The sequence below is a fragment of the Sinocyclocheilus anshuiensis genome, unplaced genomic scaffold (genome assembly GCF_001515605.1).
Source record: "Sinocyclocheilus anshuiensis isolate Anshui unplaced genomic scaffold, SAMN03320099.WGS_v1.1 scaffold891, whole genome shotgun sequence".
NCBI classification, from domain to species: Eukaryota; Metazoa; Chordata; class Actinopteri; order Cypriniformes; family Cyprinidae; genus Sinocyclocheilus; species Sinocyclocheilus anshuiensis.
Window position 1 is genome coordinate 142262 of NW_015546076.1, and position 21271 is coordinate 163532.

Here is a 21271-nt window from a genome sequence, read left to right on the forward strand (position 1 = left end):
CCCCCCCCCCCCCCCCCCCTCTTAATGAAAATTGTAGCTGATATCAAAAACTCAAGCAGTGGCAGCAGTGTGATATGCTATTTTTAATCAATTTTAAATAGTATTATTTTTCTATCTTGTATGATTATTATAAATGGCATTTTATGATCTCACATCAACTGAGAGGATATTCATATTTTTTAAACAACACATCTTTAAAATATTTTGACTGAAAAATTAATGTGAGACTAACTGCAAAAAGCTAAAAGGTGAATAAAATATTAGCAAATCTGATATACAGTTTCCCTTTTATGTTCACATAAATTTTAACTTATTACTCTTCAAAAGTTTGGGGTTAGTAATTAATACTTTTATTCATCAAGGTCACATTAAATTGATCAAAAATTAAAGCAAAGACATTTATAAATGCAACAAAAAAATCTGTTTGAAATTAAAGCAGTACAACTGTTTTTGAGCATCAAATCAGCATATTAGAATAATTTCTGAAGAATCATGTGACACTGAAGACTGGAGTAATGATGCTGATAATTCAGCTTTGCCATCACAGGATTAAATTACATTTAAAAAATATATTACAATAGAAAAGTTTGTAATGATATTTTACAGTATTACAGTTTTAGTTTATTTTCGACCAAATAAATGCAGCCTTTGTGAACATAAGAGACTAAAACTTTTGCATATGTGGTCATTTTTTACACATATCTAATGAAATACATCAAAATACAACATGAAAAAACAGGTCATTAATCCACAGACAAACAGTGAGGGGTTCACCCACATGAACGCCATTGCACTAGCAAATGATTTGTTCTGTTTAATGCTTTGAATGGAGACTGGAATTCTACATGAAAGGAAGAATGCAGAATCTGGCCATGTCTGGGTGATTTCCCTGTGGTTAGCCTCAACCGTACTCAACCTTACATAAAAGGATTAAAGTCTACCCTTGTGGAATAATTGTCTCGGCCTTTTCACATGACCAACATACTTTGCCCTCCTTCAAAAGTGAAGATGTGTTCCAATGGTTGATTCCAAACACATGATTTTAATCAAACCATTTTGAATGACTGCAAATGCTCACAATGTCTTTATTAAGGTTGTTTTGAAATTTTAGCTATTTTTAACATTTAAAACTGCAGTCCGTAACTTTTGGCGCTCTAGCGGTTAATAAACAGAACTGCGTGCGTTTTGCGGAAGAACATTGTAGCCGGAGCTACTTCTCTCTGTTTATGTCTATGGCGAATCACGCAGGTACTGGGCTACTCCGGTACCTACCCAAACCAGTCTAAATAGTCCGAATATAAACACTTATTATAGGTGTACCGTAGTGATTCAGGACAAGCGAAAAACACGGTTTGGAAAATGGATTCATGGTGTACTCGCTTATTGTATAAATTTTGTACATTTTGAACACAAAAAAGTTACGGACTGCAGCTTTAACATTAACCAGCTCTCAAACAAGTCATAGTATAATGATTATTTTCGACCTTTTGAGCTGTTTTTCTTAAGGAATCATTCGATAAAACTCTTCATCATTAGTGTCTGAATACTTAACAGGGTACAGCTACTAGGAATATGGATAGTACCTAAGCACCCATTATACGAGATTTAGTATTTGCAAAGCAAACAGAGTTAGTTCTTGAAGACAGTGTTGTGTATAAAGAATGTTATTGATTTAGGAGAGTCTAATACAGCAGAGCTGTGTAACTTAAAGAAATAAAGTGCAACGAGGTACCAACATTTGGAAAGCTCCGTTTGGAGCTTCCTAATACTCAAAGAACTGCCTGACACATTTCTACATAAAACAAATTCAAAATTTTGTGAGCAAACAACCGAAGATGTGATAAGTGCAGTGCATTCTGTCCTTGATTGCTGATGGAGTAAATTAAGTTGCGGCCTATGGAATGCATGGTATTTGTCCAAAGGACCATGCTGAGATAAGACTATAGGTTAGATGCATGTTGCTGGGAACTGTTGACTTTGATTTTTCTCACCCAAAGTTGAACCTCTCATTTGACTACCAGACAGCTGCAGAAAGCTGTCCCAGAGGAAGACAAACGCAAATTTATGTCAGGGGAATGGTTCTACAAAGTGAAGTCACAGAGACACCAGGACAGAATTCATGGCTCTGAAATCATCATGGCATCAATGAAGCAAAGGAAACCCTCAGTTGTTGGTGAGACCAAAAAGTCTACAGTTCACACAGGCAACTCTTATAGAAATCTTGATTAAATGCTTTGTTAGCAAGCATATCAAACACCAGTAAACATCTCACTATCCTCATATGCAGAGTATTTAACCAAGTCGTGGGGCGGCAGATCCAGAAGCATCAGCCGAAAGGACAGTGATGGCATCATGACGTCACCTAATGTAACACAAACTACTGAGTCTTCAGAGCAGCTAAAGGAGAGGTAATGCTAGATGTTCATGTACAAAAGCACAGACATCAGCATCAACGGTTCAAGTGCGGTTGGCATAATCCTACAATGTATATTTAGACACATAGTCTATCTCATCTAATAGCTCTGTATTCATCAACTTATCCAGAACAACAGGAGTAATAACTGTTCACGCTTGCCAGAGCCCTTTGGTTTGCACTGTGTATGCAACCTCCACCCCTCCCAGGGGCTTTGTGTGCTTTGCAGGTGTGGATACCTTATGATTTCAAGATCTTTAAGACTCAACAAGGATCAACAGAGGAGTTTGCATGCTGTCCTTTTAAAGTGCTCTGCCTGTGAAGGTTTAATTGATCCTGGTCATTGCAGGATGTCTTGTAGAACTTTAGTCCAAATCAGCTGGATTTGTTTTCTTTTGTTTCTTATGAATGCAAGCATAAAAATGCAATTGCTATTTGTTTTAAAATTAGGGAAAATGGAGAGATGTTAGAGGTCCAGCAAGAAAAACTAAACATAGGCATGAGATCGCCATCCAAGGTATGTAAGTGCTCATAAAACTATACAGCCATATCAGTGTCAACTGCCTTCACCATTAGTGTATATCCTTGGGAAAAACACTTAAAGGGGTCACATCACAAGGAAACAAAATTTCAAAACATCCTCTCCAGTCCAAATAGACCACTTATTAAAAATGTGGGAAAAAGATTCCTATACTGAACTCTCTTGACTTACGGCTGTCAAATAAATACATTAACATACTGTATGGCCGCCCACATTTAGACATCGACAACACCTATTTGTATTTAGAAACTTGGTCCACCTGCTCAGTAAGTGGTACTAAGGAGGATACTGCCAAAATATAACAGGCTTTGCAAAGAGGCTGTTATTGAAGGATGGGGCAAAGCAAACAGTATTTACAGTACACTGGACTCATCAGCAGACCTGCAGCTTGTGTGTAAACACAGCTGTGTCACATGCAACCAGGGTGTTAGGTGTAGAGGTATTAAAAAAATGGTTTATTTATATGTACCAGAGAGAGGGTGGAAAATGTTCGTGAATTTTATTTAAAATGTATATCTTCAGTAACACTACAGGATAAGGAAATAAATAAAATTACTTAATAAAAATGTATGATATGACCCCTTTTAAGTGCAGGTCACTCTATTGTGTGAAATTGGAGTGAAAGTCAATATTAAATTACAAATAAATCAATATGGCATCAATAATCAATGTATTTCTGCATAGTTGACCTGTTAGCATTCCACTGTACCACCCGCGGAACACTGCATATTTAGGCAAATTTTACAGGAATGCTAAGGTGTTAACTTGGTCTCTTTACCTGGTTCCAGCCAAGGCACAACCCATTCAACAGTGTTCCAACAGAGCTTGATTTTACATCAGGACATGGACTCGGGAATTCATTAGACCGAGGCTCTGAATCACAAGGTTTATGTAGCAACTTCTTGTATAATGTTCATTTGTGCTCATAACGTGAAAGAAATTTGTTGTTTTGTGTTCTCCCATGCTTATAAGTCTCACATTTGCAGTAAAACTTCAGGAAGCAAGTCATGGTGAAGTTAATAGTGAGGTTTTTAACACCCCACACAACCAACCTCCTGCTCAAAGGCCTGTGCCAAAGAAAAGGACCAAAATTAACAAACCACAGAGCTCTGTCTCAGACAGCACCAGCTCTGTGTCCATCCAGAGTGTGTCCACCACAGCAGGCTCAGGTATCAGGTCTCCACCACCAAGAAGTATCCTCAAACAAAGCTTCAATGAGCCCACTCTCAAGAGTCAACTGCGACAACCAGTAGTATCCCTAAGTTATGTTCGCAAAAACATAAGTCAAGAAAAGGATCTAGAAGAATCTAAACTTTCTCTGAGTAGTACAGAAGAATCAAGTAGCAAAACTGAAAACATAGAGCAATTTAGCTCTTCTTCACCACTGAAGTTGCAAAAGTCACGTTTACCAGTTAGAGCTTCATCACAACTGATAAACCCTCCACAAGGCTTACAAGAAAAGCCAAAGATAAAACCACATCTAAGTCTGAACTCTATCACAAGAGCAGATGATGGCAAAAAAGTGGAAGAACTTCTAAAACAAAGAAGAGAAACAAATAGTTGCCTTCCTCAGACATCAAGTATGGAATTAGAGGGCCAAAACATTTCAGGTGAAATTGACCTTCCTCGTGAGAATGCAATGTTCACGTTGACAGACAACTCTGAAAAGCCACTGGATGAGATCACTGCCCCTCAACCTACACTGCACAAATCTGGGAACGTGGAAAATCATATGAGTCCGTATCTAAAATTGGAAATGAAAAGAACTGAAGAAAATATGGAGAAAACTGCTGTTGGTATGATCCACATTTTTTAGAAATGTTCAAGATTTGTTAAAGGTAAAATTCACCCAAAAATGAGAATTATGTTATTTACCCAATCCTCATGTCATTTCAAACCTGTACGACTGACTGACTTATGCTGAACACAAAGGAGATCATTTAACAAGCATCTGGTTAAATTTTGGGTGAACTGAAAAATAATGGCAGTACACTGGGTCTCACTTTAGTGCTTAAAGCACCCAAGTGTGTCAGCAAAACACACATTTAGCTTGCCGATCATTTCCCAAGTACTCCGATCAGTTTTGGTGAAAAACAACCTGATATTCAAGCAACTATACATTCATCCAGCTCTTCACACTCCAGTCCAGTAGGTGATGGAAATGTTCACCCTTCTTCTGCTTCAACAAACCAAATGACATGGTACTGCCACCTATATTGAAAATTCATACAATTGGACATTCATTACATTTTCTCCTTTGTGCATCCACTGCTGTGTTCTGCAGAAGAAAGAAAGTCATATGGGTTTGGAATGACATCAAGGTAAGTAAATTATGACATGATTTTCATATTTGGGTGAAATAATCTTAAATTTAAATTTAGTTTAATTAAATTATTGCTTACAATAGTGTTGTCTAGATTATGCTCTGGCCATTCAGTGCTACACTGTTTGTCTTACAGATCAACAATTTCCCAGATCCCTCAACATAACAGATACATTCAACAAGACAGATGCCTCTACTGACTGTAAGACTGACAGCAGCCCCCTTGTCTTCAATGTAAAACAAGAGACATATAACTCAAAACAAGAAGATGCCAAACTGGAAGTCATGACAGATGAACATATTCCCACACCTACTGATGAACAAGGAGATTCCATTGCCAAAGTTCTTGAGTGGTTTAGCAGAAGCTCAGACAGCAGTGATAGGCTTGATATAGAAAGCAATGTCCAGGACATGGAGGACGACACCAAGATCGATGACATAGACTTTGAAGATGACATTGATCAGAGAGCCAAACCAAGAGATAATGTGTACTTCATCATACCATGCCAAAGTGAAGAGGTTCCATCAGAAGTCAATACATTATTTCTACAACAGACAGATTGGGGAAAGGAACAGAGTGTTGATGAGCCTCCCCAGAATTCTCCAAAAGAACGGAGAAGATCTGAATCTACTTCTTATAAAGAACCTCTCATCAAGAAGCCTTCTATTGACTCCGCTCTTACTGCAAACAATGTGGGTCCAGAGATCCCAGAGGTGAATATTTCTGTAGGTGGGACAGTTAGTCAAAATGAGAACAGAACAGAGGCTTTTATCAAGAGACAGGAAGAGACCAAAGTCAAACTGGAAATCAGTGACATCAAGCAGACTCAATATCAGCCAAAAGAAAGAACAGGTGCTGAAGAAAACCAGCGACCAAAGATTGCAAATTTGAGATCATTCTGGCAGAAAGAAAACATTGGTCCAAAGATTTTGATTGGCAAATCTAGTGCACCTGCTAAAAATGAACACTTCATCCCTAGTGATAATAGCAGAAAGCCAACTGAAGGTGTAGAGGACCAACAGAGAAGTGAACAAAGCTTGAAAGTAACATCTCCAGGACATCAGAAAAGAGAGAGAGTTGGGGAAGATTTAGACCTCGATCATGTTGGAAATGCTAACACCACTTATACACCTCAAGTACCCATTTTTACAGATGGCTCGAAACCACCATTGATGACTGACCAAATTCGTGCAAGCTCTCCCTTAGAGAAAGATGTTACTCTTCCACATTTAAAATCATCTTCGCCATCCCTTGACAGTGGATCCTTGCTAGCGGGTCAAAATGGTGATAGCAAGGGAGGCACAATTGGCATCAACAGTAGTGATGCAGATCACACCACTCCAAAGGAATTAGAGGCAAAATCAAAAACCGCACCAAGGACAAATCAAGTGCCTTTTGTTAAGCAGAATTCCCAGCAAGAGAACATGGCAGAGAGGATCAAGCAACTCAAGTTATTTTGGGAGAAAGATTCTAGAACATCAGCAGCAACTCAAAACAGATTGACTACTACTGCTCGACTGAACCAAAGATTTACTAAATCTGAGTTTGATCTCAGAACAATAGGTACTGAGTATGATGATTATCATGATGATGTTGAGGACAGTACTTCGGCCAGAGGTAGACTGTCTCCCAATTTCTCTGTGCATCCACTATGGAAGGATAAACCAGTTGTGACAGATGGTATGAGCACTTTACAATTTAAGAACCTGCGTGACTTCTGGGGAGGATCACCTACAAAATCTGGGCAAAGGTCACCGGTTCTTGAAAGTGGAAATCAGAGATCATTAAGTCCACAAAGTCAAAATGAGAGAGCCAATGTCAAAGACTTTGTAAATGAAAGCCAGAATAACAAACCATCCTCACAGGCCAAAACTAGAGTATTCCAGTCTCCCTCAAAGAAGAGGATTATGTCAAGACAAGAATCTGGATCAAAAACCGATCAGTCACATGTGGTCTCAGGCGAAGCAATATCCTATGGAGTGTCTCATTCTCTTCAGCAACAGAAAGGCTCTCAGACCTCTTCAGAAGCCACAATGGTACCTAAACCTCAGGTTGGTCAAGAGTCACAACCGAAACACAGTAGAAGAAACAGCAAAGGCAGTCTAAATGGAAAAGCAAATGCCATGCGATGTGCCGCCAGCATGTTTTCTGTGAACACTGTGGTTGAGGAGCAAAGCCAGGACTTAAATCTTCAGTCCAGGAAGTCCCAGGGCCCCAATCTGCAACAGGTTAAAAAGGCACCAGAAGCCATCATCACACAGTCCAGGAAAACACAGGAAGCTAGCTATACCCTGCCAAAAACATCCCCAGAAATCTCTTGGAGAGACAGAGACAAAAACACTCAGAGAAGACCGTCACGTACCTCAGAGGATTCTGACTCTCAACCTCTTGCTAGATCCTTCATTCCACGGGACTACCAGCATTACCTTGGGATCACAGAGGACAGAAGTATGTACACTCCACCTCCAGTTACAGAGCAGGTTGATGATTTTATCTGCACTTCATTTACGTCATCTCCAGAGACACACCGCAGCTGTAAGTGTTCCCCTGTTAAAACCAGTACTCCAGTACAGGGCTCCCCCGACCTATTAGCTAGGAGAGGGAGCCTTGGACGCCACTCAGCCACACAAACTGATGGAAATGCCACTAAGGGGAATTTAAACTGTGAGTTCAAAGCTTTTTCTTTTACTATACTCTACAGGTTTCACAAACTTTTTTTTAACCAAGGACCCCTTTTATGTATACTTGGAATCCAATGTTAGATAAAATTATCTGTCAAATGCATACATATAAATCTATAGGATATTTTTCAAGCATTTTACAGGTACACTGTAGCTTAAACAGTTTTATCAACTGCCAGGTGTGAATCGTAAATCTGATTACTTAGAAAAGTAATAACACACCTCTCCTCATCAGATCACACAATTTGAGGGCCAAACTACATGCCAGAGTTTAATACTTCGGTTTAGTGATTTAGAAAAAGTTCCTAACCATAAGTATAAGCATGAAATGTGTCTGCAGTCAAGAGAGAATTATTAACACGACTTAAAAGGACTAAATGACCCCAATCGTAATCTATTGACCAATTAGGTATATTTAATCAAATCAGCGTTGTATTAGAATTTCTCACAGCTTCCCTTTCAAGTGTCAAACAGTAAGTGCTCACATTACACAATAGCACAAGAAAAGGGAACAAAAGACCAGCAACATTTTTCTCGCTTCTTGAATTAACTCTTTATACCTCTATGGGATCAAACTTACACTGTTAAATCTTACAGGTGAAAATGAGAGTCCCATTCAGAAAGCTTTGAAACGAGCTTCATCTAGACCTGTGTACCATAAAAGCATGGAAGACATCAGCACTCTTCCTAGTAAGCATCAATCCTCTCTGTCATGTCAAACACTTTTAAAAATGTGTCAGACTATAATTTATATATTGTTTATCATTCATTTTTCAGCTAAAAGTACCATATCCATATTTAGCTCTTCCTTTCAGAGTTTACTTGTCACGCAGTAGCAGCACAATGCTTCTTCCAGAGTACACCTTATTGTTTGGCTCTAAATGGAGAGTATAGGTGACAACAGTATCTATTCTATTTTTTCCCGTGTTTTGTCATTGTGATCTCTTCCCTAAGGACAAGACCAAAAACAAACAAATGACTACATGCAGGGCAACTATGATGGCAAGTTTTGAGCTTATCTTCTTGATAGGTTTTATATGCACAAATTTTGTTGACATATATTTACACATTTATTTGCTTTCTATGACATTGGCATTTCTTTCTTTCTATGAGATTGGAATCTCACTCACTCCTGATGTCTTGTTTAAGACTCAAGCACACTTGTCCAGACTTCCTTTGCCACATCAGACCCAGTGCACCTGAAGCAACTCAGCAAATCAGTGCCCTCATTCCTGCAAAAAGAAGTTGGTTCATTTGTCTTTTTTTGTCTAAGATAAAAAGCCAAGTAACAAAAAATGTGTGGTGCTCAAAGTGTCTGCTACTGTCCTGTCTTTTAAGAGTGATGGAGGAGAGAGTGACTCCGAGAGCAGCGGTGTACCACAGTGGAATAACAGACAATTCACTGACCTCAGCAACTACTCTGGATCCACCTCCCTGTCATCTGTATGTTCATATTCTATATATTATATACCAAACTATTTACCAAGTTCATGCATATAATATAGTATATACTCCATACTCTTATAGAAACAGAACATATTTTGCTTACGTACGCCGATGAATTGTTCACAATAAGACCCAAAAATTAGTTTGAATGTAAATAGGGTACAATTTAATTTGACGTTAAGCACATTGGTGTACTGGGAATTATTCAGTACTGCATTTCCATCATCCTCAGGTTAGCGGCAGTGTTGTGAGCGTGTACAATAGTGACTACAGCAGTGTTGACATTCAAGGAGGCATCCAGTTTTCACTAAACTATGTGCACAAATTGCGGGAGTTCCACATCTTTGTTGTTCAGTGCCAGAATCTGGCAGCAGTGGACACGAAGAGGAATCGATCTGACCCGTAAGACTGCGATCTCAGTACCACCCACCCTTTCTCCTCTAAATAGATTTTTCCCCCCCATGGATAACTTATTATTTTTCTAGGTATGTTAAAAGTTACCTCATACCTGATCCTGCCAATTTGGGAAAACGAAAAACTGCTGTGAAGAAGAAAACACTGAATCCCACATACAATGAGATTCTTAGGGTAAGAGCATCACTGATAAAATAAGTTAGGGCTATTTGTCACATTTTTCATGCATTTAAATGTTATGCATTTAGTAATTACAATATTTGCTTAGTATGCTTACCAAATAAATGGTCTGATATATTTGCACATCACACTTCACTTTGTTGCATGAATTGCGTAATGTTTCATAATTATTTTTTTACTGTTCATACCGAGCTGAAATGTCTATAATAGGCTGTTTAATGTCAGATTCCATTGAGACAACATGCCCCACTATTGGGTGTGTTCAATTTAGTGGAAAGTAATTTACTTCCAGGCTATAATGGCCGAAATGCAGGCCCCAGTCTCCCCTATATGCATTAAACCAAATGCCTAATAATCTAAATATGTTCATTTATTATTTGATGCCTACAGTACAGAGTTCGAATGGAGTACCTGATGTCCCAGGTTCTCAACCTTTCAGCATGGCACAATGACACATTTGGTCGTAACAGCTTCCTGGGTGAGATAGAGCTTGACCTCTCCTCTTGGGATTTTAATGACACAGAGTGGAAGCTTTTACCTCTTAAACCAAGGGTATAGTATGAATTTGTTGATAATTTCTCTTACGTGGCACTTGTGATATACGGCATTTTCAAAGTTAAAATACTTAATACACAAATACATGATCTCTTACTCTAATGTTACCTGGACTTTATTTTATGCTAACCAATAGGATTCATTTTTTGGTTTACTAGTGCAGACTTTCAAACTGTTCCGAACACAGAAACATCCACCTTGTTGCATATGACCTATATGTCCCATGTGTCCTAGAATCAAAATATCAAACATGTTTGATATCTGCCGACTAGATGGATAGATCATCCTGAAGCTAAAAAAAAGAAAGAAATAAAAAGAACCTGTGCCCATCATACACTACGTGTTTTTATTTTGTGAAATCTGACAGTACTAACTGAACAAAAATCTGCAGACGGGTTCTGACTTTCAGCATCTAGCACTGACTTCTCCGGACTGCAAATTGGGACAAAAATCTGTGCAAATGTTAGGAGTATACTGGAGTATGCCGTTTCTGTGCTACTAGTGCCATCTAGTGAAACTACAAAAGTAAAGCATGTTTTCAAACAACCTTTGCAGACACCCTTTTCGCACATTACACTCCCCGAATTCGGACCGTTGAAAATTTTTTCACACCCTGATAGCAATCAATAATTAAAGTGGTCTAAGTACATAAATCTATATATAATAAAGAGACTTTCAACTAGTATAACAAGAAATGTGTCTGGAAAAAATTGCCTACCCTAGCATTAAATATTGCCAGAATTAGTATTTTTGGTTGAATTATGCCTTTAAGCTGTTTTGTTCTGATTCCAGAATCTCTTCTCTCAGACCACAAACAGCCTCCAGCCATCTGACTTTAGAGGACAGATGAGACTGGCCATACGTTTCCTGCCACATATTTCCCACTGTAAGGCTCCACCCTATACAATCATTTACTATTCACAATAATTCACATTCACACACTGAAAAAATTATTTTTCAAAGTTGTAAATAAATATTATCGGAGTATGTTTTTCAAGAAAAAAAGTTTTTCTTCTTCATTTCACCTTTAATTCAATAATTTACTTGTTATTTCTATGTAATTGTTTTACTGGCAATTTCTGAGTGAAAAATGTTTCCTACACAAAATTCTTTTCAGTGCACAGCTGAACTGATATACTGAAAGACAGCACATTATGTCACAGAAAAAGTCAAATGTCAAAGATTTGTCAAATGTGAAGTGCATATCTGGGTCAAAGACTGCAAGAATCTCCCTCTTATCAGAAGTCCAACTATTGACCCATATGTAAAATGGTAATAATAATAATAAAAACATTTTATATATATTACGATTGCATGGCATTATAGTTATTTTTCTTGAAAACATCTGAATTAAATACTTGTCTGTTTAATTGTTTGCACAGCTTTGTACTCCCCGACACCAGCAAAAAGAGCCGTCAGAAGACTCGGGTGCTGAAGAGAACAGCCAACCCTATATTTAACCACACTATGGTGTATGATGGCTTCAGGGCAGAGGACCTGAAAGAGGCTTGTGTGGAGCTTACTGTTTGGGACTGTGACCGACTAGCCAATCACCTTCTCGGAGGCCTGAGACTCGGCATGGGCACAGGTGCAGTCCAGTTTTGGATGTTTATGTGTTCTGAGATCTATAAACATAAACACATATAAAATACATTTTAACACAAATAATTATATGCATTTAAAAGTCAATCTTGTGTACAGGCAAGAGCTACGGAGTACAGGTGGACTGGATGGACTCTATAGCAGAGGAAGTGGCTTTATGGAGGAGAGTGATGGAATCTCCCAATGAATGGGTGGAGGGCATGTTACCACTGAGGATGGTAACAGCAGCCAAAAACACATGGAAATGAGATTACAGGGACATTTATCAAAGCACATCTTTCAAATAATATATGTCCTCATAAAATATCTTGCATTTGTTATGATTTAGAGTATAATAGATTAGGTTTTTGTCACGTTAGGACATTTTGGCCCCCATGTTAACATGAGTTTCATTACCAGATAGTATATAGATATTCTCTGGATTTATTTATTACCTTCACTCCTCTGCATGTCCAGTAGGACTGAACAGAGAGCAGATTGAACATTCCCATGCAAAATGGAAGATCATTTACCGATTTCAAAATGCTTTCCATAAAAGTAAGTCATAAGCAGTGTCTAAAGGTGGATGTTGAGGTGATTTTTTTTCTAATGTAATCTATTTTTTAAAAGGTTGCAGATTTATGTAGCTAATAAACATCCCAAATCACATATTTGTTTGAGTATAAAGACCTTATATACTGTGGTATATGTTCAAGACTTCAAAATAAAGTTTTGTAGAAGGTTATTAAATCAATGCTGAATAAGTTTAAGGATACTATTTGAGGGTAAAAAGCTAAAACCCAAAGCCTTGGCAAAAGCAAAAAATGATTAAACCAGGAAAGGAGGAAGACGCAGAATGTGTGTATTATAACAAAACAAACTGTTTTGAGTGAGAGAGTGACTGCTTTGTTTGTCAAATATGCCTGTACTAACATCAAAGCTCAAAGGCATACTGTACTACAAGCAAAATGATGCAGGACACACCTAATAAAATAACTAAATACCAAAAGCAAATAAATAAACCGAAAGCTGGTTCACCATGCTGAAAGTTTTTTTTAATCTAGCTATATCAAAGGTATTTGTACGGTGACAAATTTGACCCCTTTACCCAAATTTTACCACACTAGATCAGTTTTGCATGCACAGAATACACAAATTAACATCTGGCTATACCCGAGAAAGCAGCACAGGACTCCCCAGATGAATGCAATTTTAAAATCTGCTACCTTGTTGGCTAAACAATTCTGTTTAAAAGCCAATCACCGAAGTCATAAATTACTGTGATTAACAACACTGAATCAACAGTCATAACAGAGAGAAAAAAAGTATTTAGTCAGAATAAATGGCTATTTTATAGTGGCTACCCTGACCCATTGAGATGAGCACCTTTGTCAGGAACTATATGAAACTCCTGGGGCCTCATTTATAAAATGTTGCGTAAAAACCATCCTAAATTTGTTCTAAGATCATTTCTCAAAAGTGCGTAAGTGCGAAGCAAAGCAGAAGATGTTATAAATAAAAACAGTTAACAATGTAACTGAATAGAATATAGGCTATTAAAACCGTTATTGCGCGACATAGGCCTATTCTTATAGGCTGCACAGACAAAACAGTCGGAGATGCGTTTCTGCGTTTTTGTTTCTATTTTACGCATTAGTAGTAAATAAAGACTTCGCAAGTTCTCTTGTAAAAAACAAAACAAAAAACAAAACAACTTGGAATAAACTACAGAAAGCGAGTAAAGAACTCTTAACATTAGGCTACTAAAAAGGTCAGTTTAATCTCGCAAAAACTCCCGTTAATAAAAAATCTAACTACACTGCACAATTAATCTCTTACACTGCATCTTTGTTGTTTATGATGAATTCGGTGCTTGCACGTACACCGCTTTAATTATTATTGCAGCTTAGATGTTCAAATAGCTGCAGTACTCCGACTTTGCCACAAGAAAAGTGCGTACACCTGCTCAGACCCTGATGTGGCGGTAAGTACTTTTCCATGTCAAAGACCGTTTTCACTAGCACCACTTAGTGGAAAGAGTGCTGTTTACCTCCTGCTTCTACAGTTCAGAAACATCTTCCTTTGAAAAACACAACATAATCTTCATCCATTTAAATGAACAGCTAAATTAAGACATTTTGAAACAATTACACTCATTGAGGCAGTGCTGTATTGGACTTTGTATTACATGACAATGCAATTCTGACAATGCATATAAATACAATGCACCACTGTTGAAATCTGGTGAAAGGAGGAGGTGAGACCGGGTCACACTCACAGAACAAGAGCTCTGGTGAGAGTGAGACTGAAGAGAGGAGCAGTGCTGTCTGAACATGCGTACACTGTGCAAGCAGCACATACTCTCTCCTGTCTCAAAGGACTAGATGAACAGCTTCAAGTTCCCCACACTCTTTCAGAAAAAAAACAAAGAGCATGTGCTCCTTTGGGAGAGAAAGATTTTGTACTGAGATTCACAGATTGCATAAATGGATGCACAAAAATGTTTAATGATTAAATGTTTGCCCTCTTGACCCACATTCTCTCATCAAGACATATAAAGTCAAAATTTGTTAATTATTCACATTTTAAACAAAAAGTAATTTGGAAACAGACATTTGAAATATATAAATGTTAGCTCATAAAGAAGTTTGATGTAATATTTGGATGCCTTTGATAAACATCGACTGTCTGAGATCATAACAAAGAAGTGTGAGTGAGTGGGGTTGGTTTGGTACAATATTTGGTACAGATTTTCTGTCTCTTCTTGTTATTTATTTATTTTTTTGGTCTGGAGGTAGCAATATATAAGCAATATTATGTAACGATGTACCACGACTCGAGCCAGTTGAAAATCGACAAAAATAGCCGACGATTCAAGTCGGTTGAGACGTTAAATTCTGCATCTTTGTTCATATCATGGTTAAAATGCAGAAAGAGCACGGGCAAAGCCTTATTTTGTTTATATGAAGAGATTTCTTTTATTTGTACACTGTAAAAAATGACCGTGAATTTAACGGTAAAAGACTGTAAAAAATGCTACAGTAAAAACCTGTTAAATGGTTAACATGATGGTGTTTAGCGTTTGTGTGAATGACACTGTGCACCTTCTATATATGTTATTATTTAAAAGCTGCTTGTGATGGGCTTTGGTTCATCATGTGACTTTCTCATCACCACTTGCATTTGGTGGTTATCAGTGTATTACAAAGGTACAAAACAGATTTCAGTACTTCAATAGGTTGGTATATTAACATTATATCAGTTAATGAAATTACGGTATTTAACTGTAAGTTTAAGTTAAAACCGTAAAACCTAAAATGTTGCTACCGCATTTTTTACGGTAAAATTCCGGCGACCACAGTCTTTGCCGGACCACAGCAATTTTACGGAATTTTTTTTACAGTGTATTACTTATTCATTTGATTTGGGATTTGTTTTAAAAATGTAATTTAGAGTTGTTATTTGATATATTTCAATTTCACAAAGAAATGTACAGCATTTTGTCTGGAGGGACAGAAAAATAATGCATAACTTTTTGTGCTTCCGTAGACTTAAATGGTGACGCGTTTCGTGAACATTATATTTTCTCTGTGTAGGTTATTGATTTAGTATTTTTAATTTAAAATATATTTTATACATACTTTCATTGTGTTGTTTAATGAACACAATGAAAATACATTACAATAAATCCGGTACTGGATTTCTTTTGCCAGTGAGCTGGTACCGTGATAGTGAAAACCCGGAGTGGAACCGTAGCAAAGTGAAATAGGCTACAGAACGAGTGTGAAGGGAAACTGATATAGTACACTGTCAGTTAAATGCATGCTTATATTGTGATAGTGTTAAATACTAAAATACTGCACACTTTTGAGGACTTTTGTGCACCTGTGTTTGATGTTATGTGAACAAATATTTTAACTAATCATTAAGCTGCAAATGAATGAAATCCTAACAGTGATGACCTGGTTGAGTGAAAAACCTGGAGGACAAAGACAGGTTCTAATATTTAAACGTTTAAACGTTAAATTTTTACATTCATAGTGCATACATTTTCCCCCAAAGCAGTTTTACATGCATTATAGACTTTTCGAAAGAGCAAAAATATGTAAACTACATAGTGAATATGTTTCTTTTTTCTTGTTCTCATAGAAAATCATAGAACACAGAACAAAAGAAAGTAAAAATTACAAGACAATAGTCTATTTACCTCATTAAATTGGAAAATAGAGGTGCTAATAACTGACACATAATAAACTTTCTCACATTTATGTAACAGGTGAGATATCTTCTAAGAAACGTTGTGTTCAGTCAAGTGATAAGGAATTCCCGAATCCTGATGTAGATCACTGTGCAAGTCCTGATGTAGACATCCAGTCAAATAGAAAGAAGCTCAGCAAGCCAGTGGCTACACCAACATACGTCAGCTGAGGGATGGATGCTGATGAGGTAACTAGATAAAATAAATCAATATTAAATCGCATCACAATAACAAAACATTAATAGAACTATTTAGATAAGGTTCTTAATGAGATCATTAAAATGAGTGAATTCTTACGTCTACTGGTCACAGGGGCACCTGAGGAAGAAACGGAAGAGAATTTTAAATCAGTACAAATCAGTAACTTTAGTTATTTTTATATAACTATTATTGTTATTCTTTGTACCGCTGTCAACTCTGGTACTGATTGGTCCTGAGGAGACAGTGACATTAGGTGAAGTGTTGTCTGCCTCTGCAGATCGTACTTCTCTTTTCCTAGTGCATCTCTACAAAAACAGACACAAAAAAGGGCTGATGAAATCCACACACAACCATAAGCACATGAGTTGAGCCAAACTAAAACAAATCTAAAATGAAGTAAACAAATCAATAAATTCAATTCTGATAAGCACGATTAGTTACCGGAAGCAAGGAGGCGCAAGTGGAGTTCTCACAGAGTCGGGTAGCACAATGCAGGTAGAAAGTGGAGATGGACAGGTTTTTGTGTTCCACAAAGCGGAAGGCCTCAAAGGAGAAGTGAGCTACCTGAGACATCCCATTCCAATCAATCTTTGTCTGGGCATCACGAATACACCTATAAACAACAAAAGATGCGATTCTCACAAGAGAATTAAAGTGTCTTCTCAAGTACTCTCTTTTAGTCCGCTTTTTATGAAGGACTCACCCAACAAAAAGATCGTAAGAGGTGCTGCTGGTTGGATATGGGCTTGTTGTGGCATAGCAACGGTCCAGCAACACATTGAACCTAGCAACACACAAAAAGATAGACGATTAGATTTGATTGATCTGTAAATGTATAATCAGCAGTGTTCATTTAAATTTGGATACATTCAAGAGTTGCTGTGTTGCTATTGTTAACTAAAACCAAGACTATTGAAATAAACATTGCTCGAAATAAATCTGAAATAAAATCAAATATACATATTGGATGAAAAACTTTTAAAAAACTAGAAATGTTGCTTTGGCAGCTAACTGAATAACAATTCTGGCAGAAATAAGTTGAAGTATTAAAATGACTAAAACTGAAATAAAAATAAATCGAGCTTATTAGAAACACTATAAAAACAAAACCTGACACAAGCACATATACTTAAACTAAAATTCTATTGAAAACTGAAAATAAAAGCTAAATTAAAATTGTAATAGTAAAATACTGTATGTGACCCTGGACCACAAAACCAGTCATAAGTCGCTGGGGTATGTTTGTAGCAATAGCCAAAAATACATTGTATGGGTCAAAATTATTGATTTTTCTTTTATGCCAAAAATCATTAGGATATTGAGTAAAGATCATGTTCCATGAAGATATTTTGTAAATTTCCTACTGTAAATTTTGATTAGTAATATGCATTGCAAAGAATTCATTTGGACAACTTTAAAGGCGATTTTCTCAATATTTAGATTTTTTTGCACCCTCAGATTCCAGATTTTCAAATCGTTGTATCTCGGCCAAATATTGTCCGATCCTAACAAACCACACATCAATGGAAAGCTTATTTATTCAGCTTTCAGATGATGTACAAATCTCAATTTCTGAAAAATTGACCCTTATGAACACATTATATGTGGTTTGTGGTTTTGTGGTCCAGGGTCACATATAAATAATACTAAAGTAACACTGGAGAGAATTCTTACTTGTTTGTAAGATTTGTTGCCTTGACCTGCACATATATGCGAGTCTTTAACTGCAGCCCAGATCCTGGTATCTGGAGTTTGGTAGTATAGTCGGCAGTCTAAAAAAACATTCCAAATAAAGAGGGTGTCATGAAAGTTGTATTCACTGATTTATTGAGCAAGTGTCATTTAATAAAAAGATCCTTACACTGTAAAGACCCATGCTTAGAGTACTGATGAATGTGCCATTGTTGTCCTTTACTGCTAGACTCACTCCTGACCTGTTGGGACAAAGAGACACTTTGCCACAAAAGTTACGGCACAGAAACCTCAAGCGAGAAACAGATTCTTGGGATTTATACTCACACGCTGAGCTCAGTGTTGTTGACTAAATACTGCAGTGGATACAGACACGAAAACTGGTACATCAGTTGTTGCCTGTAAGTGATAGTGCTGGTGCTGGGATCCCAGGAATTGATTAATCCGGAGACATTTACGGACTGGATTTGGGAGAAGTCCGAGAAAACTCCTGATCCCACTTGACTTGTAATCTAACCAACAAAAATGCCACACAAACACATTATGGAAATCTGTAGGATTAAAAGTTTCAAAGTTGATTGCTTTAAAGTGAAAAGCTCTTACGTTCATATTGTTGCCACAGAGGGTGAGCGCCTCCTGAGAGATTGAGAAGTTAAACAGCAAGACAGGAGGATTGACAGTCCAGTCCGCTACTCCATAGCAGGTTGGGATGTTAAACTTAGCATTGAGTGCCATTAGTGATTCGTTGTATCCCCCAAAATACATTGGACAAATGAAAACTTTTAAAAACATATGATTGGTTCCACACACCACTGTTATATCAGCGTTTTCTGAAAGATATATAAATATTCTGTTACTCAAGGTGCTCCTGCATTAATTTGACTCATATGAATGCATAAATTTGTATGTGTTTTCTGCAAAAACATTTGAATCTTTTTTTTGTCTTTTGTTTTCTAGTAAAAATGTCAAAATATCCTTTAAAAAACATACATGGGTCAAAGACGAAAAAGGGTTTAAGCATAAAAAACAATAAGTGTATACTGCTTTAAATTGTTGTTGTTGTTCCCAAATTTTTTTTATACATGCCAATATTTACAATATTGTTACACTGAATGACATTTTAGTGGGTCTCTTCTGTAAATCAGGGAAAAATGTATGATATTTATTTTTTTGCTCAGAAAAAAACAAAAACAAAATTGCAAAAAAATAAATATCATACATTTTTCCCTGATTTACAGAAGAGACCCACTAAAATGTCATTCAGTGTAACAATATTGTCAGGCATATTTTCAACAAAAATCAATTTATGACATATTAAAAGACTAATTACTTTCACCTCAAATACTAATTAGTTGTAATTTTACATTTTTAAAATTTGCCACTATCCTAGGTTTTGCCCATTTGTCAGAAATAATTTTTTACTCATTTAAAACACAATAAAATGTTATATGCTCCCTTATTCTTTTATTTATTTTAATTTGTACACGTCAGAATAAGCATGTTGTTTGAATTTTTACATAAATATTGTGTTACACTGAATGAGAATGTAACATTATTTCAACCAAATGTTGACATTTTATTCTCCAAAAGCGTATTTGAAACCTTAAAAGTAGACACTTTACTTACATTTCATGTGCTTTCTATGGACATAAAATCACTTTGGTCAATTTCTTTTGATGCGGACATCTTAACGTCTTTGACCCACATGTATTTGAGAAGCAAAACTGTCTAAGACCATTTTAATTTTGTCATTTAAAAACGTTTAAGGAAAGATCATTCATTTTTCCAAAATGAGAATTTATCCCAATCTAACTTTCTTTTTCTTACTTCACTGGTTGACTTTTTTAGAACTTATTTCTTCGTCTTCTTCTTTTTTTTTCTTTTTGCCAGTGTTGTAAGAAAATTCAACATAACTAAAAGTTACAAAGAATAAAATATATTGTCTGAAACACCTTTATATCTTCTGCGGTTTTGCTTCTCAAGTAAATGTATCATTTTTCACAATGTTTAGATCGATTTTACTGGAAAATAAGACAAATCTGATTAAGAAAATGATCTTTGCAGTGAATTAGCACTAACCTGCTGGTCTGTACGTGGGGTGACTGAGGCATGTTTGGAGACCCTGACCTTCACACTGTAGAAAAAGGCCAGCAAGACACAAGAGCTGGACTATTCTGATCATCCTGAGGCAAACTAAAGAAGACAAACCATTAGAAAATACAAAGCAACAAAACAAACTCTTTTTCATCTAATGTACTTTTTAATATTTTACTTGAATACACTTTTTCATCTAATATGAGTATACTTTAAGACAACAATTGGTTTGTTTTTAATCATTAAATAAAAAAGGTGATCATATCAGTGTTCAGCAAATATATGTTATGCCATCTCAATCATTTTAGAGAATAAAAGAAACATTACCTTTTGGATCTGCAAACTCTTGATGAGTAACTTTTCCTTCCTTTCTTGCAGATTCTTCCAGATTCAGTATTTATACAGACGAGATGGGTGTGAGAGAAAACATGACAAAAGACAGAGCAACACGAGACTCTCCAGCGATCTCTCCACTGATATCTATTCAGAGTAACTAAGTTTACAAAACAATTTTGTCATCAGTATTGTTGATTGAACAGATAGGTCCTAGAACCACACCTGAAACTGCATGGAAATAAAAGTATGTCAGGACTCCATCCTCATTGAGGGCTTAAGATTTCAATTCATCCTATTCAATCGGGTCAAGCAAATCATTCAACAGTTCAGTAATACAAATAAGGTTATATATTTGATCTCCTCAAACAACATGTAGAATTTGTACATATTTATTTCGGTTTTAATGATTGTCAAAGTAGAATTCTTATTCATAATAAAATAAATCATCATAATTTTGTTTTATTTTAATAGAAATTTATTTACATAATTATTTGCTTAAAGGCATAGCTCACCCAAAAATGAAAATTCGGTCATTATTTTTTTCACCCAAACCTG

At 36.5% G+C, this 21271-nt stretch overlaps 2 protein-coding genes across 6 annotated transcripts in view; one reads left to right on the plus strand and one right to left on the minus strand.

Annotated features, from left to right (window-relative positions):
- The window catches only part of LOC107699892 (uncharacterized), a 15423-nt gene extending 1895 nt beyond the window's left edge, over positions 1 to 13528 (plus strand). The window contains exons 3-19 of one of the 5 annotated variants that reach the window (XM_016501323.1): positions 2022 to 2173; positions 2288 to 2408; positions 2864 to 2930; positions 3743 to 3839; positions 3941 to 4750; positions 5414 to 7942; positions 8557 to 8649; positions 8914 to 8961; positions 9109 to 9203; positions 9298 to 9402; positions 9638 to 9807; positions 9891 to 9993; positions 10390 to 10551; positions 11347 to 11461; positions 11748 to 11826; positions 11937 to 12142; positions 12256 to 13528. In XM_016501323.1, the coding sequence (XP_016356809.1) occupies positions 2022 to 2173; positions 2288 to 2408; positions 2864 to 2930; positions 3743 to 3839; positions 3941 to 4750; positions 5414 to 7942; positions 8557 to 8649; positions 8914 to 8961; positions 9109 to 9203; positions 9298 to 9402; positions 9638 to 9807; positions 9891 to 9993; positions 10390 to 10551; positions 11347 to 11461; positions 11748 to 11826; positions 11937 to 12142; positions 12256 to 12404 (5101 nt within the window). In that variant the 3' untranslated portion in view covers positions 12405 to 13528. Of the gene's footprint in view, positions 1 to 2021; positions 2174 to 2287; positions 2409 to 2863; positions 2931 to 3742; positions 3840 to 3940; positions 4751 to 5413; positions 7943 to 8556; positions 8650 to 8913; positions 8962 to 9108; positions 9204 to 9297; positions 9403 to 9637; positions 9808 to 9890; positions 9994 to 10389; positions 10552 to 11346; positions 11462 to 11733; positions 11827 to 11936; positions 12143 to 12255 lie in introns of those variants that run through there. The other 4 variants (XM_016501319.1, XM_016501320.1, XM_016501321.1 and 1 more) reach the window with 4 other exon arrangements.
- Positions 13529 to 15684: 2156 nt separating this feature from the next.
- LOC107699895 (zona pellucida-like domain-containing protein 1) lies at positions 15685 to 20737 on the minus strand. The gene is made up of 11 exons (XM_016501333.1): positions 20708 to 20737; positions 20366 to 20479; positions 18890 to 19116; positions 18614 to 18798; positions 18456 to 18528; positions 18269 to 18366; positions 17298 to 17378; positions 17036 to 17207; positions 16800 to 16899; positions 16691 to 16711; positions 15685 to 16585 (listed from the first exon to the last, which is right to left on the minus strand). Exons 2-11 carry the CDS (start codon positions 20466 to 20468, stop codon positions 16479 to 16481), a joined length of 1167 nt encoding a protein of 388 aa, XP_016356819.1. The 5' UTR covers positions 20469 to 20479; positions 20708 to 20737; the 3' UTR covers positions 15685 to 16478.
- Positions 20738 to 21271: the final 534 nt, after the last annotated feature.